The sequence below is a fragment of the Rattus norvegicus genome, chromosome 1, assembly GCF_036323735.1.
Source record: "Rattus norvegicus strain BN/NHsdMcwi chromosome 1, GRCr8, whole genome shotgun sequence".
In the NCBI taxonomy this organism is placed as follows: Eukaryota; Metazoa; Chordata; class Mammalia; order Rodentia; family Muridae; genus Rattus; species Rattus norvegicus.
Window position 1 is genome coordinate 90,093,433 of NC_086019.1, and position 13,062 is coordinate 90,106,494.

General features: G+C 54.6%; 1 protein-coding gene and 1 long non-coding RNA gene across 9 annotated transcripts in view; one reads left to right on the top strand and one right to left on the bottom strand.

The window, feature by feature from the left end:
- Positions 1-13,062, top strand: part of LOC120096895 (uncharacterized) — a 37,473-nt gene that overhangs the window by 3,960 nt on the left and 20,451 nt on the right. For all 3 annotated transcript variants that reach the window (XR_010059777.1, XR_010059776.1, XR_010059775.1), the window contains exon 2: positions 5,637-5,772. This is a non-coding gene — a long non-coding RNA (uncharacterized LOC120096895). The remainder of the gene's footprint in view (positions 1-5,636; positions 5,773-13,062) is intronic.
- Positions 1-13,062, bottom strand: part of Lipe (lipase E, hormone sensitive type) — an 18,685-nt gene continuing 5,623 nt past the window's right edge. For 2 of the 6 annotated variants that reach the window (XM_063281687.1, XM_006228391.4), the window contains 9 exons: positions 8,482-9,017; positions 5,611-5,701; positions 5,351-5,496; positions 4,935-5,120; positions 4,530-4,821; positions 3,592-3,819; positions 3,293-3,469; positions 809-1,266; positions 260-517 (listed from right to left, as the gene is read on the bottom strand). In XM_063281687.1, the coding sequence (XP_063137757.1) occupies positions 305-517; positions 809-1,266; positions 3,293-3,469; positions 3,592-3,819; positions 4,530-4,821; positions 4,935-5,120; positions 5,351-5,496; positions 5,611-5,701; positions 8,482-9,017 (2,327 nt within the window). In that variant the 3' untranslated portion in view covers positions 260-304. 6 annotated transcript variants of the gene reach the window in all.

Genomic DNA, 13,062 nt, shown 5'->3' on the forward strand with positions numbered 1-13,062 from the left:
ATTAAATAACTTTTATTTACAAAAAGCAAAACCGACTAGCGGTGGTCGGTCACAGCAGCAGTAGAAGGCAGTGGTAGAGTGCAGGTCCAGCTGTCTCGGTGACAGGTGTGTGTGTGTGCGTCCCCCTCCCCCAGGTTCAGCTTTTGGCCCCTGCCCCGCCCCACTTATGGTTAAGGCACGGCCCGCCCCCTCCCGCCCAGCCCGACCGAGGGGGCCTAGAGCCCGACTCGGAGCGCACTCATCACGGAAGCCCGCGCAGAAGGGTGCAAGAGGTCTTTTAGTGCCGCCCCCCGCCGTTCCCAGCTCAGGTCAGCGGTGCAGCAGGGGGGGTGAGGATCAGCCGGATGCGCTGCACGCACAACTCCGCGGCCTGCCGGGTCTCACGACACAGGGCTGCTAAGCTCAGGAAACCATGCGGCAGGTCCTCTACCACTTTCAGCGTCACGGGCTGGCCCAGGTCCTTCAGTCGCCGCGCGAACATGACCGAGTCATCCAGCATGGGGTCCAGAGCGCACGCCTAGAGAGAGCGGGGATCAGGGTAGCACGTGGACACAGATGTGAAGGTTCATAGAGGCCGGGGGAATAAGGGGAGTTGGGTAGAAGAACACGGTAGAGGCGTTGGGAAGCTGTGGTTAACCGAATCCTCGACCTTTCCCCAGCCCCGCCCCTATCTTTTCCACCTGCTCAAGCCTCCTGCCCAACATATCTGCAAATGACAAGACTCCCCGGCCTGGCTGGCTACGTGGTGCTTGGCTAGCTTTTCTCCAGGGCGCTCATGTCCCACCCCACTGTCCCGCCTTGTTCTTACCACAAGGTGCACGGGCGGCAGGGTCTTCAGCATGACGTCAGGGGCCAGCAGAGGAGACATGAAGGGGTTCTTGACTATGGGTGACGAGTAGAGGGGCATGTGGAGGACACCTTGGCTTGAGCGCCGTGGGTGGAAACCATCAGGGAAGGCAGCGCGCACGCGGGGGATTCCGTCCATAGGGCTTATATCATCTCTGGTTTCAGCCTCTTCCTGGGAATTCCCGGATCGCAGAAAAAAGTTGACATCCGAGGGTGTGGAGGGGCCAAGTGTCTCCATTGACTGTGACATCTCGGGGCTGTCTGATGGCTCTGAGTTGCCCTTAAAGCTCAAGTCCTTTATTGTTAGCTTCTTCAAGGAATCTGTGCCCAGCAAGCCCTCAGGCTGGGCCAGGGCTGCCTCAGACACACTCCTGCGCATAGACTCCGTAAGTCGCCCAGAATCCGTGGGGCGCAGTGTCTCTATAGGAAGGGCAAAGACAGAGGCTGCTTGAGGCCAGAAGGTAAGCCTGGCTGTGAGTAGGGTGTGTGGAAGCCAGACGGGGGAGGTCCAGGACCAATCAGAATGGGACACCTGAATGTCCAGAATGGGACACCTCTGTATCCAGGGTTATAATCTTAAGGCTGGTCATCTAGGAGGTGGGGCTGCATTATAGGGCAGGGTGTGCATGTATTAAGACTGGGAAGTGCAAATCAGTTGACTTGTGAAAGCTTCCATTTTTTCCTCTGTATAGACGTTATATAGCACTTAGCTAAAGTTACAAGAATATAAGAACTCAGGATTAATAAGATGTATCTGTTCTCTGTCTCTGTGCCGCACATAGCCCTTGCATATGCTAATTCCTAGCCCCTTAACCTTACTGGTGGATGCTAGGCAGGTTCTCTGCTGCACAGCTCCATCCCTGGTAGTAAGGTTTGTAGCTGCCTCTGGGCTCCACACAGCAGGGAGCTCTGCCAGCCTTTATGACCCAACCAAGGGTGTGCATGAGCTCCCACAGGGGAAGGGCGCTCGCTTACAGGCAGCTAGCAAGTTTCCAGGGTACGCTATGCTACTTTCTTGGACCTGCTGTTCAAACTGGTGGTCAGGGCTCACCTTTATCTCTTTCCACTGGGTAACCAAGAGCTGGGATGATGTGCACGTCCATTAATTTAATTGGATCCCCACGGCTTGCCATTTTAGGAATTATGCTATTTTATTTCTGTTGCCCAAATTGGGATCCTCCTGCCTCAGGTGTGCGGCACTATACATACTCCTGACTACAACTTGCCTTTATCTGTGAGGGCAAAGTGCAGACCGATATAAGAATAATCACTTAGGTGCTGTGACCCAGAGTCAGAACTGCAGACATAGACACGGGATTCTGGTATCTTCTAAGAGCACCCGTGTGCCAGGGACTGTGCTAGCATTCGACACAAATGGGTGGAGTAGTCCTCACTATGACCCAGCAAGGTATACAGTTGTACCCATTACACAGAGGGACAAACTAAGGGTTATAGATGCTAATATTTGTCCGTTAACTGAGCAGCCATTGAGGCACTGACTGAGTGAGAAGCTGGGCTGCAGTACGTGCCTCCTAGGGTCACCTTCCCTACAGAGAACCTCACCCCCAGGGCTCACTGGTCCCTTGTCTCAAATTTAACATTTTAACTTGTATGTCTGTGTCTGCATTTACCTGAAGATTCTAAAACACATGTGAACCGATTGTGTGTGTGTGTGTGTGTGTGTGTGTGTGTGTCCAGAGATCACCTTCGAGGTGTTTTTGCCTTTCGCTTTTATTAATTCTTATTTATTTTGTGTGTGGGTGTACACGTCTGAGGCAATTCTTGCCTTCCACCAAGTGAATCCTGGGAACTGAACCCAGGGTGGGCTTGGCAGCAGGTACTGAGCCATCTTACTAGCCCCCACCTTAGCTTTTGAGTCATGTCTTTCACTGAACTCAGAGCTCTCTGCTTTTGCCTAGACCGGCACCAGGGTCAGTCCCAGGGGCTTGCCCGCCTCTGCCCACCCAGAGCTGAGATTATGGTGTGCATCACGACGCCTGGTTTTATATGGGTTTTGGGGTCTAAACGGGTTCCCACGCCTGCCCAGCAGGCTCTCTGTTGTCTCAGCCATCTCCCCAATGTTAAGACAGTGTCTCCCAATGTGGCTTTGACCTACCTTGAGGAGGAATTTGCTTTGGAGATCAGGCTGGCCCTGAACTCACTCACAGAGCTTTCTTCTGCTTCCTGAGTGCTGGGACTAACAGTAGTGAGTGGTGAGGGCCATGGGCCCCTGAGAGGTTTTCTTTGTTTGTTTGTTTCTTTCTTTCTTTAGGCAAAGCGATTGTGAGATGGCTTGGGGAAGCAGGATGTGGTCTGCTGTGGAAAACTAAGGGCTTGTTGTAGGACCAAGGACAGAGTCAGCCAGGCAGGTACGCTGTGGCCTCATGTGTCTAGGTGTCTGTGTAGGCTGTCTTGGCTAGGTGCCTCAGAGCAAGCTCTAACTCACCTGTTGCGGGCAATGGGGTCTTATGGGGCTTGCGCCCACTTAACTCCAGGAAGGAGTTGAGCCATGAGGAGGCGCCCAGGCGGAGGTCTCTGAGGAACAGGGACGTGTCTCTCTGCACCAGCCCCATCACGCCCAATGCCTTCTGGTCTGAGTCAAAATGGTCCTCCGTCTCTGTCCCTGCAGAATGCAAGTGGGAGGCCAAGTCGGTGTCTCTTTTTAGGCCCAGTTCTAACACACAGACTTGGAGTATCTGAGGCATGCAGGCCTCCAGCTGCCACACTCTGAGGGCTTGGTCTTACCTGAATAGGCGCTCACACACTTGGAGAGTACGCTCAGTGGTAGAAGAGGATCCATGAGGCTCAGCAGACGAGAGGGAGAAGCAGAGGACTGCAGGGTGGTAACTGGGTAGGCTGCCATGATGCCATCTGGCACCCTCACCCCATAGGCTGCTGCCCGAAGGGACACGGTGATGCAGAGGTTCCCACCTGCGCTGTCCCCCGCAAGGCATATCCGCTCTCCGGTTGAACCTAGTTGTGGGGAGAAGAGGCGCATGAGCAGGAGAACTGGGCTCTCAGCTGAGGTCTGCAAGTCCCAAGATCAAGCAGAATGCCATGCTAGTTACTGGCAGGAGGCATGGATTTGGACCTATGTGGTAGATAGTGGCCAGAGGACAGCCCCAAAGTGCTGAGGGCCTGGGGTCTGGCAGGCAGTAGCAAGAGCGGGGGGGTGGGAAAGAGGAACTTGGGGCAGTTTTCCCAAGACAGGGACGTCAGACGTTGGGAAAGCAGAGGTCAGCATCCAGGCTGGGAATGGCCATGCACCATCATGGCTCTATGCCTTCATGCCCTCCTGAGATGATGGCATTCCAAGAGGTAGGTATGAGGACCTGGCCAATAGGTGGGCATGTCAGTCAGCAGACTGGCAGTGCAGGAGAGCAGAAGGTGGGCACCTGGGGTGGGGTGAGGTGGGAGAGGCAGGAGGGGAGGGGCTGGGATAAGAAAGCAGGAGGTAGAGATGTAGTGTCCAAGGTACGAGATGAGCAGTGTTGGGGCTGGCCCTTGGCGCGGCCGCAGAGGCAGCAGAAGGGAGGTGGGCTGGGACGAGGGGCAGACAGAGATGAGGCTGAGGCTTCAGGACCTAGGGACTTAGTGCCTCTCCAGGACAGGATAGGGGTTGAAGAAGGGTGGCCAGGACAAGGATGGGGAAGAATCTGCAAAAGCAGGGACCTGGGTCTCACCAAGCAGTTCACAGTGCTTGACAGCCCAGCAGTAGGCAAAAAAACACTCCTCCAGTGCTCGGGGGAAGGGGGCCTCAGGGGCCAGGGAGTAGTCGATGGAGATGATGGGGACGCCTAGCTCCTGGGCCCAGTTCTTGAGGTAGGGCTCATGGGATTTGGAGGTCTGTGCCACAAAGCCACCACCGTGAATGTGGACAACCAGGGCTCGTGAGCGGGGGGCTTGTTGAGGCCGTGGGCGCAGCTCCAGGCGTGGGCCCTCAGATTTTGCCAGGCTGTTGAGCATCTTGCTGTCCTGGTAGTGAGGAGGGAGGGTGATCTGTCAGGGCTTTCTTCCTCCCACAGGGTAGGCTCAGGGCTTCAGGGTGTTAGGGTGGGGCTGCTACTGTCTGCGGCTAGGAGGCTTACCTGCCCTTCCCGCAGGTCATAGGAGATGAGCCTGGCTAGCACAGGGCCTGGTCCCGTGTGTGCCAAGGGAGGTGAGATGGTAACTGTGAGCTTGGGGTCAGAGGTTAGTGGCATCTCAAAGGCCTCAGGCGGCAAGCTAAGCAGGCGGCTTACCCTCACGGTGGTTGATGCCATGTTGGCCAGAGACTGGGGAGGGAACAGAAAGGATGCCAGGGTAGGGTTATGGAGGTAGGTGGTGGGGATGTACACCACACCACACCACACCCTCCCTCCTCCCAGCCCAGTCTTTCTCTTATGTGCTGTCCTTGGGCCTGGGGCCCTGTCGTGAATGGACGGTTGTGGCTTCACTGGATGTCTGGGGGTCAGTCAGTCTCCACCTGTGAGCATGCTGGGCTTGCTTGTGGCTCTGAGCTCACCGATAGCACCTCAATCTCCGTGATATTCCAGAAGGCTTTCCAGAAGTGCACGTCCAGGTTCTGTATGATGCGCTCAAATTCAGCCCCACGCAACTCTGGGTCTATGGCGAATCGGCCACCCGTAAAGAGGGAACTTGCAGTCACACCTGGGGGTCAGGGCGGGGGGTGGGTGTCAAGGAGCCCTGGTGGCAGCCAGAGTGCTCAGCTGGGTTAGGAAAGGGGACAGGAGGGGGTGTGGGCAGGGTCTGGCCACCACTCACTGAGGCCCGTCTCGTTGCGTTTGTAGTGTTCCCCGAAGGACACCAGCCCGATGGAGAGAGTCTGCAGGAACGGCCGGATGGCAGGTGTGAACTGTGAAGGGATGCCTGTGTCACCCAACTACCCAGGAGAGGGATGAGGATGGGGCACGACTTGGGACAGAGGTAGGAGTAGGTGCACACGTTTAGTGAGCTTTTACTGAGCTGCTGTGGGCAGCACCCTGGGCCCGTTCATGGACCTAGTGTCCTCAAAACGAAGGAGATGATGAACACATGAGGACATGTGACACAAATGTCAATCAACTAAAGATTTGAGGGATGGCACTGGGAGCATGGGCTGCATTGATGCCCATGGGCCAGGCTACCTGGTCAGGCCTGGGAGTCGGGATTTGAATGAGGAGAGGGGTATTCCCAGGAGAGGCCAGAGCAAGGGCAGAAGTGGAAACTGCAATGCTGTACACGGGTAGCAAGGGAAAGCAGGGGGTTGGCATTCCAAGAGGGAGGTGTGAGGACCTGGCCAATAGGTGGGCATGTAAGCCAGCAGACTGGCAGTGCAGGAGATCAGAAGGTGGGCACCTGGGGGGGTGTACAGGAAGGAGGGAGGGGCTGGGATAGGAGGCAGAGATGAGGAGAACATGGAACGGGGAACTTTGTGGTGTGCCTACAGCTGAGTGAGCCAGGAACGAAAGCAAGGGAGGTCCTAGAGGCAAGGAAGGGCCTAGGCTGAGGGATGGATTTCATTCTGATCATCTGGAGGGCTGCGAACTGGGGAGTAAGAGTGTACAGGATCTTCCTGAAGCTAGGAAAAACAGGGGTGAAGCAGACAGTTCAGGTTGGGTACAGGGAACTGAAAGCCAGAAATGGGGAAATGATCCAAGACAGGTAGAAAGAACTTGGGGAGATCAGCTGAGGCCTAGTCAAAGGGAAGGAGCAGACAGTTTGGGCTGGGTACAGGGAACTGAAAGCCAGAAATGGGGAAATGATCCAAGACAGGTAGAAAGAACTTGGGAAGATCAGCTGAGGCTTAGACAAGGGGTAGATGGCTGTCAGGGAAGACTTGGAGACACATGACAGGTGGCAGCAGAGGACAGACAGGAGACTCAGCCAGAGGAGGCCAAGGCAAGGAATTAGTGGAGTTCTTGTTCACTCAGTAAACACTGGACAAGTTCCACAGCATGCTATGCTTTGGGGGTGAGCAGTGACTGAGTAATATCTGAGGTCTGGAGGCTTCTGCCTTCCTGGAAGCTGACATTTTAGAGGGTGATGCTGTCTTGCATTCTAGCAGATCTAGGTCCTCAGGAGCTGGCAGCTGGCCCAGGCTGTGCTCTTGGCCAGGGACCCAGTAGGCCAAAGAGCACAGGCTCTCCTGGCCTTTGTGGCTATAATACCGATTTAGGCAGCCTGGAATTTCTTTCTTTCCAGTGGCGATGCCAGGACATGAAAGTAGGGAGATGGCTGGCTCTGCTAGGCTCATCACCATGTGTAGGGTTCCTGTGTGTGAGTAGAAAGTCCCAGGAATAACTATGTTGGGTTGCTCAGGACCAGAGTGGTGAACAGGGACAGGGAAGCTGAAAGAGTGGTGCACTCATCTCTCAGTGAAGGGAGAGGAGGCCCCTGGAATTCTCAGTAGGGAGTCCCTTGGGGCTGCCTAGAACAAGCACTGACCCCAGACAGGGACAGTTCTGGCCTGTGTTCTGATTTTAGTTTCCTATGTTCTGCAATTCTCTAGCCCCCAATTTATTTACTTATTCGTGTGTTTGTTTATGAAGCTGGGTCTCTCTCTATAGTCTTGGCTTGTCTGGGACATATAATGTAGCTCAGGCTAGCCCCAACCTTTAAATAATCCTTCTGCCTAAACCTCGTGAGGGTATTGGGCTGCCTCACTTTCTGTGTGGTGACAGGCTGCCTCTCTCTGAGGTGCTCTGGGGTGGGCAAAAGACAGAAGGCCCTCAGCTTGGGTCAGAATCTCCAGTTCAGGGAAGAGACCAGCCACAACCAGATCTTCCCCACTGATACCAACTATGATGGGTGTGTGGACCCTGTCCTGAGGGCTGCCTAGAACTCATGTGATTTTTCTAGCAACTAAGCCCAGGTGCCAATCTGATATCTGTGGAATGGCACCTTCTTCCTTCTGTTCCACAGTCTCAGTGAAGATGACAGGGAGTGCACTCACACAGAACAGACCTGTGAGACTAATGAATGATCACCCTCCCAGGGGCTCAAACTCAAAGGAACTTATGGGACTACAAAAGAGTGAATGGATGGGGATACGGCTCAACAGCAGAGTGCTTGCCGGACATTCGTGAGGCTCTAAGTTCAATCCATAAAACTCAAAAAGAAAAAGAACAAATGAACGCCCCCCCACTAGGGGTTGGAGCTCTGACTTCATGCATGTTAGAGAGACCTTTCCCACTGAATCACAGCCCCAGTTTTCTTGTTACCTTTGAGACCAGCTCTCAGTAAGTTCCTAGGCTTCCCTTCCCCTCACTCTGCAAGCTCAGCCAGGCCTTGGACTTGCAATCCTCCTGCCTCAGCTTCCCAAGTAGTTGGTGACAGGAACCTGGCCTGAGTTCCTAGGCCCAGCTGGTGAAGAGACTTCTGATACATGGTAGATCTGAGTTCCTGCCAACTTTCCTTGCCAGTCTGTGGGCTGAGTCATGAATCTTTATTTTTTTATTTTTATTTTTTTCGGAGCTGGGGACGGAACCCAGGGCCTTGCTCTTGCTAGGCAAGCGCAACACCACTGAGCTAAATCCCCAACCCCTGAGTCATGAATCTAATAATTGTGATTACCCTGCACACTACTTCAAGGACATGTACCAGCCAGCAGTGCCTTCACTGTGAGTCTGGAAGGACATGGGGCAAGGGACTCACCTGGAAGCCCAGGCAGCGACCGTAAAAGCAGCCTTTATGTAGCGTGACATAGTCCTGTAGGAAGTCAGCGCTGAGTCCCTCATCGCCCTCAAAGAAGAGCACTCCTGGTCGGTTGATGGTCAGCAGGCGCTGGGCGTAGTAGGCTAGAGCACGGAGCTGGGTGAGGGCAGCCAGGTAGGCCTCCAGTTCTGCTAGGTTGTGGCTGGCACGGAAGAAGATACTTCTGCGGTTAGAGGCCACATAGCGGGATTTGTGTAGTAGGTGTGCCAGGCAGCAACGAGCTGTGTGCACCAAGCTACGGTATCCGTTGGCTGGTGTCTCAGTGTCCAGGTCGAAATGGTGTGCCACACCCAAGAGCTGACCTAGAGTTGGTTCTAGCCCCAGTGCCTGTTCCCGAACACCTGCAAAGACGTTGGACAGCCGCCGTGCTGTCTCTCCTGGGCCCTGGCTTGAGAAGAAGGCCATGTTGTCTTCTGCGAGCGCCACCAGCGACTGTGTCATTGTGCGTAAATCCATGCTGTGTGAGAATGCCGAGGCTGCGGGAAGATGGGAAGGTCTGGGATTACTCTTTGCTCTGTCAGGCCCAGGGGTACAGCTCCTACCTCTCTCTCCCTAGGCCCAACCCAGTATTCAAACCGAGGACCATCCCTGCCAAGATACAGGAGATTCAGGAGTCCAAAGCCGTAGCCCTCTCCTTCCTCAGGTTCACCGGTCTGTTCCAAGCCTCCTGGAGATGCAGGAGCTTTCCATTATCTTCTCTCTCACACCTCGGAATTTATCTCCTTGTCTTCTAGAAGTCTGGGGCCTCATCCTCTTTCTGCCTATCGGCTGGGAGTCGAAGCCCCAGGCTAAGCAGCCCCTGCCTATCTCTCCTCTTCAGAATCAGAAACCCACTGTCCATGGCTTTTGCCCTCTTTCCTGGATCTAGGAGTCCAATCTCCTGAACTCCAAAGAATCTGCTTCTCTATCCCAGAAGCTGCCCACCCTCTTCCTTCTTCCTTCCAGGTATTCAACGATGAACTCCTATCTTTGTTTATTGTCTTTGGACTTGTCCTTCTTGTTCTGGGAAATCTGGACGCTCAGCAGTTCCCTTCCTTACCCACACACTCAAGCCCCATTACGAGTTTCCTTCGCAGTCTCCTGGGGTTGCCTACAAACCCTTCCCTTCTAACAATGGTCAGGGTGTTAATGCCGAGCCAGCCATTACCATCACCTAAGACTGCCTCTATTCCTAGCCCTCCTTCTGAGCTCTATCCACAGTGCCAGCCTTTCTGCACCGGGGGGGGGGGGGGGGGGGGGGCCTCACTCCTGGAGGCTTAAACCTTCCTGTAGAATCCCTTCCAAAATCTACCTCCTCCTTGTTTTTCTGTAGGATTCCTGAAACCCAACATCCCTTCTTTCAGCCCTGTCCACCTGCCTTAGATTACACTGTCCCAATCTCCTGGCCAAAACGGCAGTTTAAATAGCTAAACCCATGCTATGGTTTAGTTGGCTCCGGAAGAGCCTGCATGCAATGGTTCAGACTTCTATTGCCGCTAGAGTCCTCTTTTACAGCAGGGGAAACTAAGGAGCAGTACGGAGCCAAAGGTTGTATGGATAATTACAGAGCCCATTTCTAAGTCCAGAGCTCCCACATCTGTAGAGCTCCTCCTAGGACTCTCAGAGCTCAGCTGTCCTTCAACGTCTGGCTCCATGCTTGGCTTGGCTTCCCACATTCAGGGTCCTTTGTGATCGTTCTCCAGTGTCCTTAGGTATTCCTGTTATTTAGAGTCTTATACCACATATTGGATAAGCTGCCCTTGACACTTTGGTGGGGACGTTACAACCTTCCCAAGTGATTTTTTTTTTTTCCTCCCTGGAAGTCTAGGGCCCTGCCTGGCTCCTAGACTTGCAGCCGTTTGTTTCCCTAGAAGACAATGTCTCCTCTCCCTTCCAGGCCCTGGGTTCTGTCTCTTAGCTGGGCCTACACTCACCCCTCCCTGGCCTCTTCCGACTGGAGCTCCCCAAGCTGGCACAGCAGGTCTGTGGCTAGTGCCAGTAGCAGCCTGGGGCGATAAACTGGGGGAGGGACCAGCCTGGGTAGGGTGTGGCCTTTGCTTCAACCTCCCATCCAGAAAGGATGGTCAGAACCACATGTTGTAAACAGAGCCCAGAGTTCAACTCCTTGCCCCTCCTGCCTGCTTGACGGGCAGCACAACAGAGAGTCCTCCCGCTAGGTTCTCCTTCCTTAGAGCCTGGATCCCTGCCCCCAGTCCCTCCTTGTTCAGACCAGGGAGCCCATGCCCCAGTTCTCCTTGCTCAGAGTTGGATCTAGCCTCCAGCCTCTCCTTCCTCAGACTCAAGGACCCAGTTCCAGTCTTCTCCCTTAGGACCCAGGAGTCCCAAGCCTTAGTCCTGAACACACTGTCCCCTCTTCCCCAGAAAGCTGTTCTCCCTTCTCTCCCAAGTGGATTCAGGGAGCCAGAGGCTCAGTAATGCCAATTCCCACCCCCAACTCAGACAGGCCCTGGCACAGATGTCTCCAGCTGTTAGGGGAAAAAATGTGACCAGGCCTGCTTCTCCCCCCTGGGAGGGCAAAAGCCGATTAAGGGCATCACCAAACTCAGCCAGAAGCCTGAGCCACAGGCCCCGCTGGGTGGTATTCTCACATGCACACCCTTGGCTTGTCCCCTAACTTCTGCAGCCCACCCTGCCGACAGGCGACTCTGTTACACACGGGGAAAGCAAGGCTCAGATACTTTTGCAGGTTCTTCCACAGGCTCCTCACCCAGCCCATCTGTCTCCCCCTCAGGCCTCAGCTTGTGGTGGTCCTCCCTCACTCTCCCCACCTCTAAAGCCCACGCTCGTTTACCCACTGAAGTTTATTTCAGCCGTGGCGTGTTCATACCTTTGCTTTCCTGTCTGTCTCCTCTAGGACACAAGGGTTTACGGGCCCGTATAGCTCATAAAGCAGAGAGTGACTATTTAGGGAGAACACCACACTACAAATAAACCCAGGTGTGTGACCTCTGAAAGAGCCCACTGCACACGAGAGGCTTCGGCAGCACGTGTCGGCCGTGGGTGAATCCTCAGTCTCTGTCCCTGGACTGTCATCTTGATGAAGGGACAGGGTGGCCCCAAGGCCTAGCACACTTGAGCAAATATGTGAAGGGCAGAGGGCACCAAGTCGACTGAAGGCCAAAGGCACTGGCTGGGAACTGGGGAGAGGGTTGCACCTTCCCAGGACTCGCAGACAGACGGACAGACGGACCAGGGTCTCAGGGACAGTTAAGCTAAGCAGCTATTATGGTGGGATACCGGTCCAGGTCACGTGTTGGGTGATCTGGGGTAGGTCTGAACACCCCATCTGGTAACTGCTGAGCCGTTCTGCCCGACAGGGTGGGTGGCTGCTTCATAGGCAGTCCCCCCTGGGGCCTTCCTCCCCTTCCTCCTGGGAGTGGGGCCTATGTGACAAGCAAGCACTACTACTGAGTGCTATCCAGCACTGCCGGGGGAGGCAGTGCATGCACATGCAGGGTTTGCTCCTGGCCTCCCTCAGCTCAGCCTCACTGACCGGGTGGGGGGTTGGGCTCTTTATCGATGCAGTCCATCACTACCCTAATACACCGTATGATTTCCTGATCATACTTTCTGTTCTGTCTCCCCATGACATTGTCTGGGCCGTCCGAGTTCAGGGCCTTCTCCGTGTGTTCCACTCCTGGCTGGTGTAATTTCCCACTTTCTAAGCCTAGCTTCACCCACTTGTCACACAGGATACCTTACATACTGGATACCACAGTTCACGCTGCTAGGACTGACTGCCTTCCCACCCCAGTGTGACAAGCGGGGAGTACGGGGTTGGGACACTGATTGGAGATGAAGAACACTTTGGGAGGAACAAGGGATTGCGATGAAGCGGTAAGGGGAAGGTTGAATCCCCCCAGCCCTTGTGTCAGGGCCCTGCTCTTTGCCCCATTCAAGGTCGTTCCCTGAAGACCAGGCTGGCTAGTGGCAGAAGGGAGGGAGGGATAGCCAGATTGCTAGAATCTCAGGCATAGGGCATTGGGTAAGGGCACACCCAATGGGACCATGGGTGAGCATGGCAGGAATGGGGCAAAGGTAGGGCCGAGGGACCTGGTAGTGGGGGAGGGGGACGTAGCCAACTAGGGCCCAGCCCTTTGCCCTGGGAGATGTTTCCCCCGCTTCGGTGCTGGGAATCACACTTGTCCGTGCTAGACAAATGTTCTGCCATTGAACTGTACTCCTACCTCCTCCAGCCCTTTGCCCTGAGAGGCCACTTGTCAGCTGTATCAGGCCTGGACTTTGGTGCCTGGGGATGTAGCAAGTCAGTGTACCTTCATGTTTCTTGACATGTCTGAAGGTGTGTGTGTTTGTATGTGTCATGGCCTATGCACTTTGTTCGCCTGTGGGTATGTGTTTTGTCTTGGGTTTTCAGCTTGTATGGGGATGTGTTCATGTTTTTATGACTCCATATACTAGGACTGGGGGTGCAGTTCGGTTGGTGCAGTGTTTGCCTCACTCCACCTGTGTGTGATCCCCAGTTCCGTACAGACTGGGTGTGGGGGTGAACATTTGGAGTCC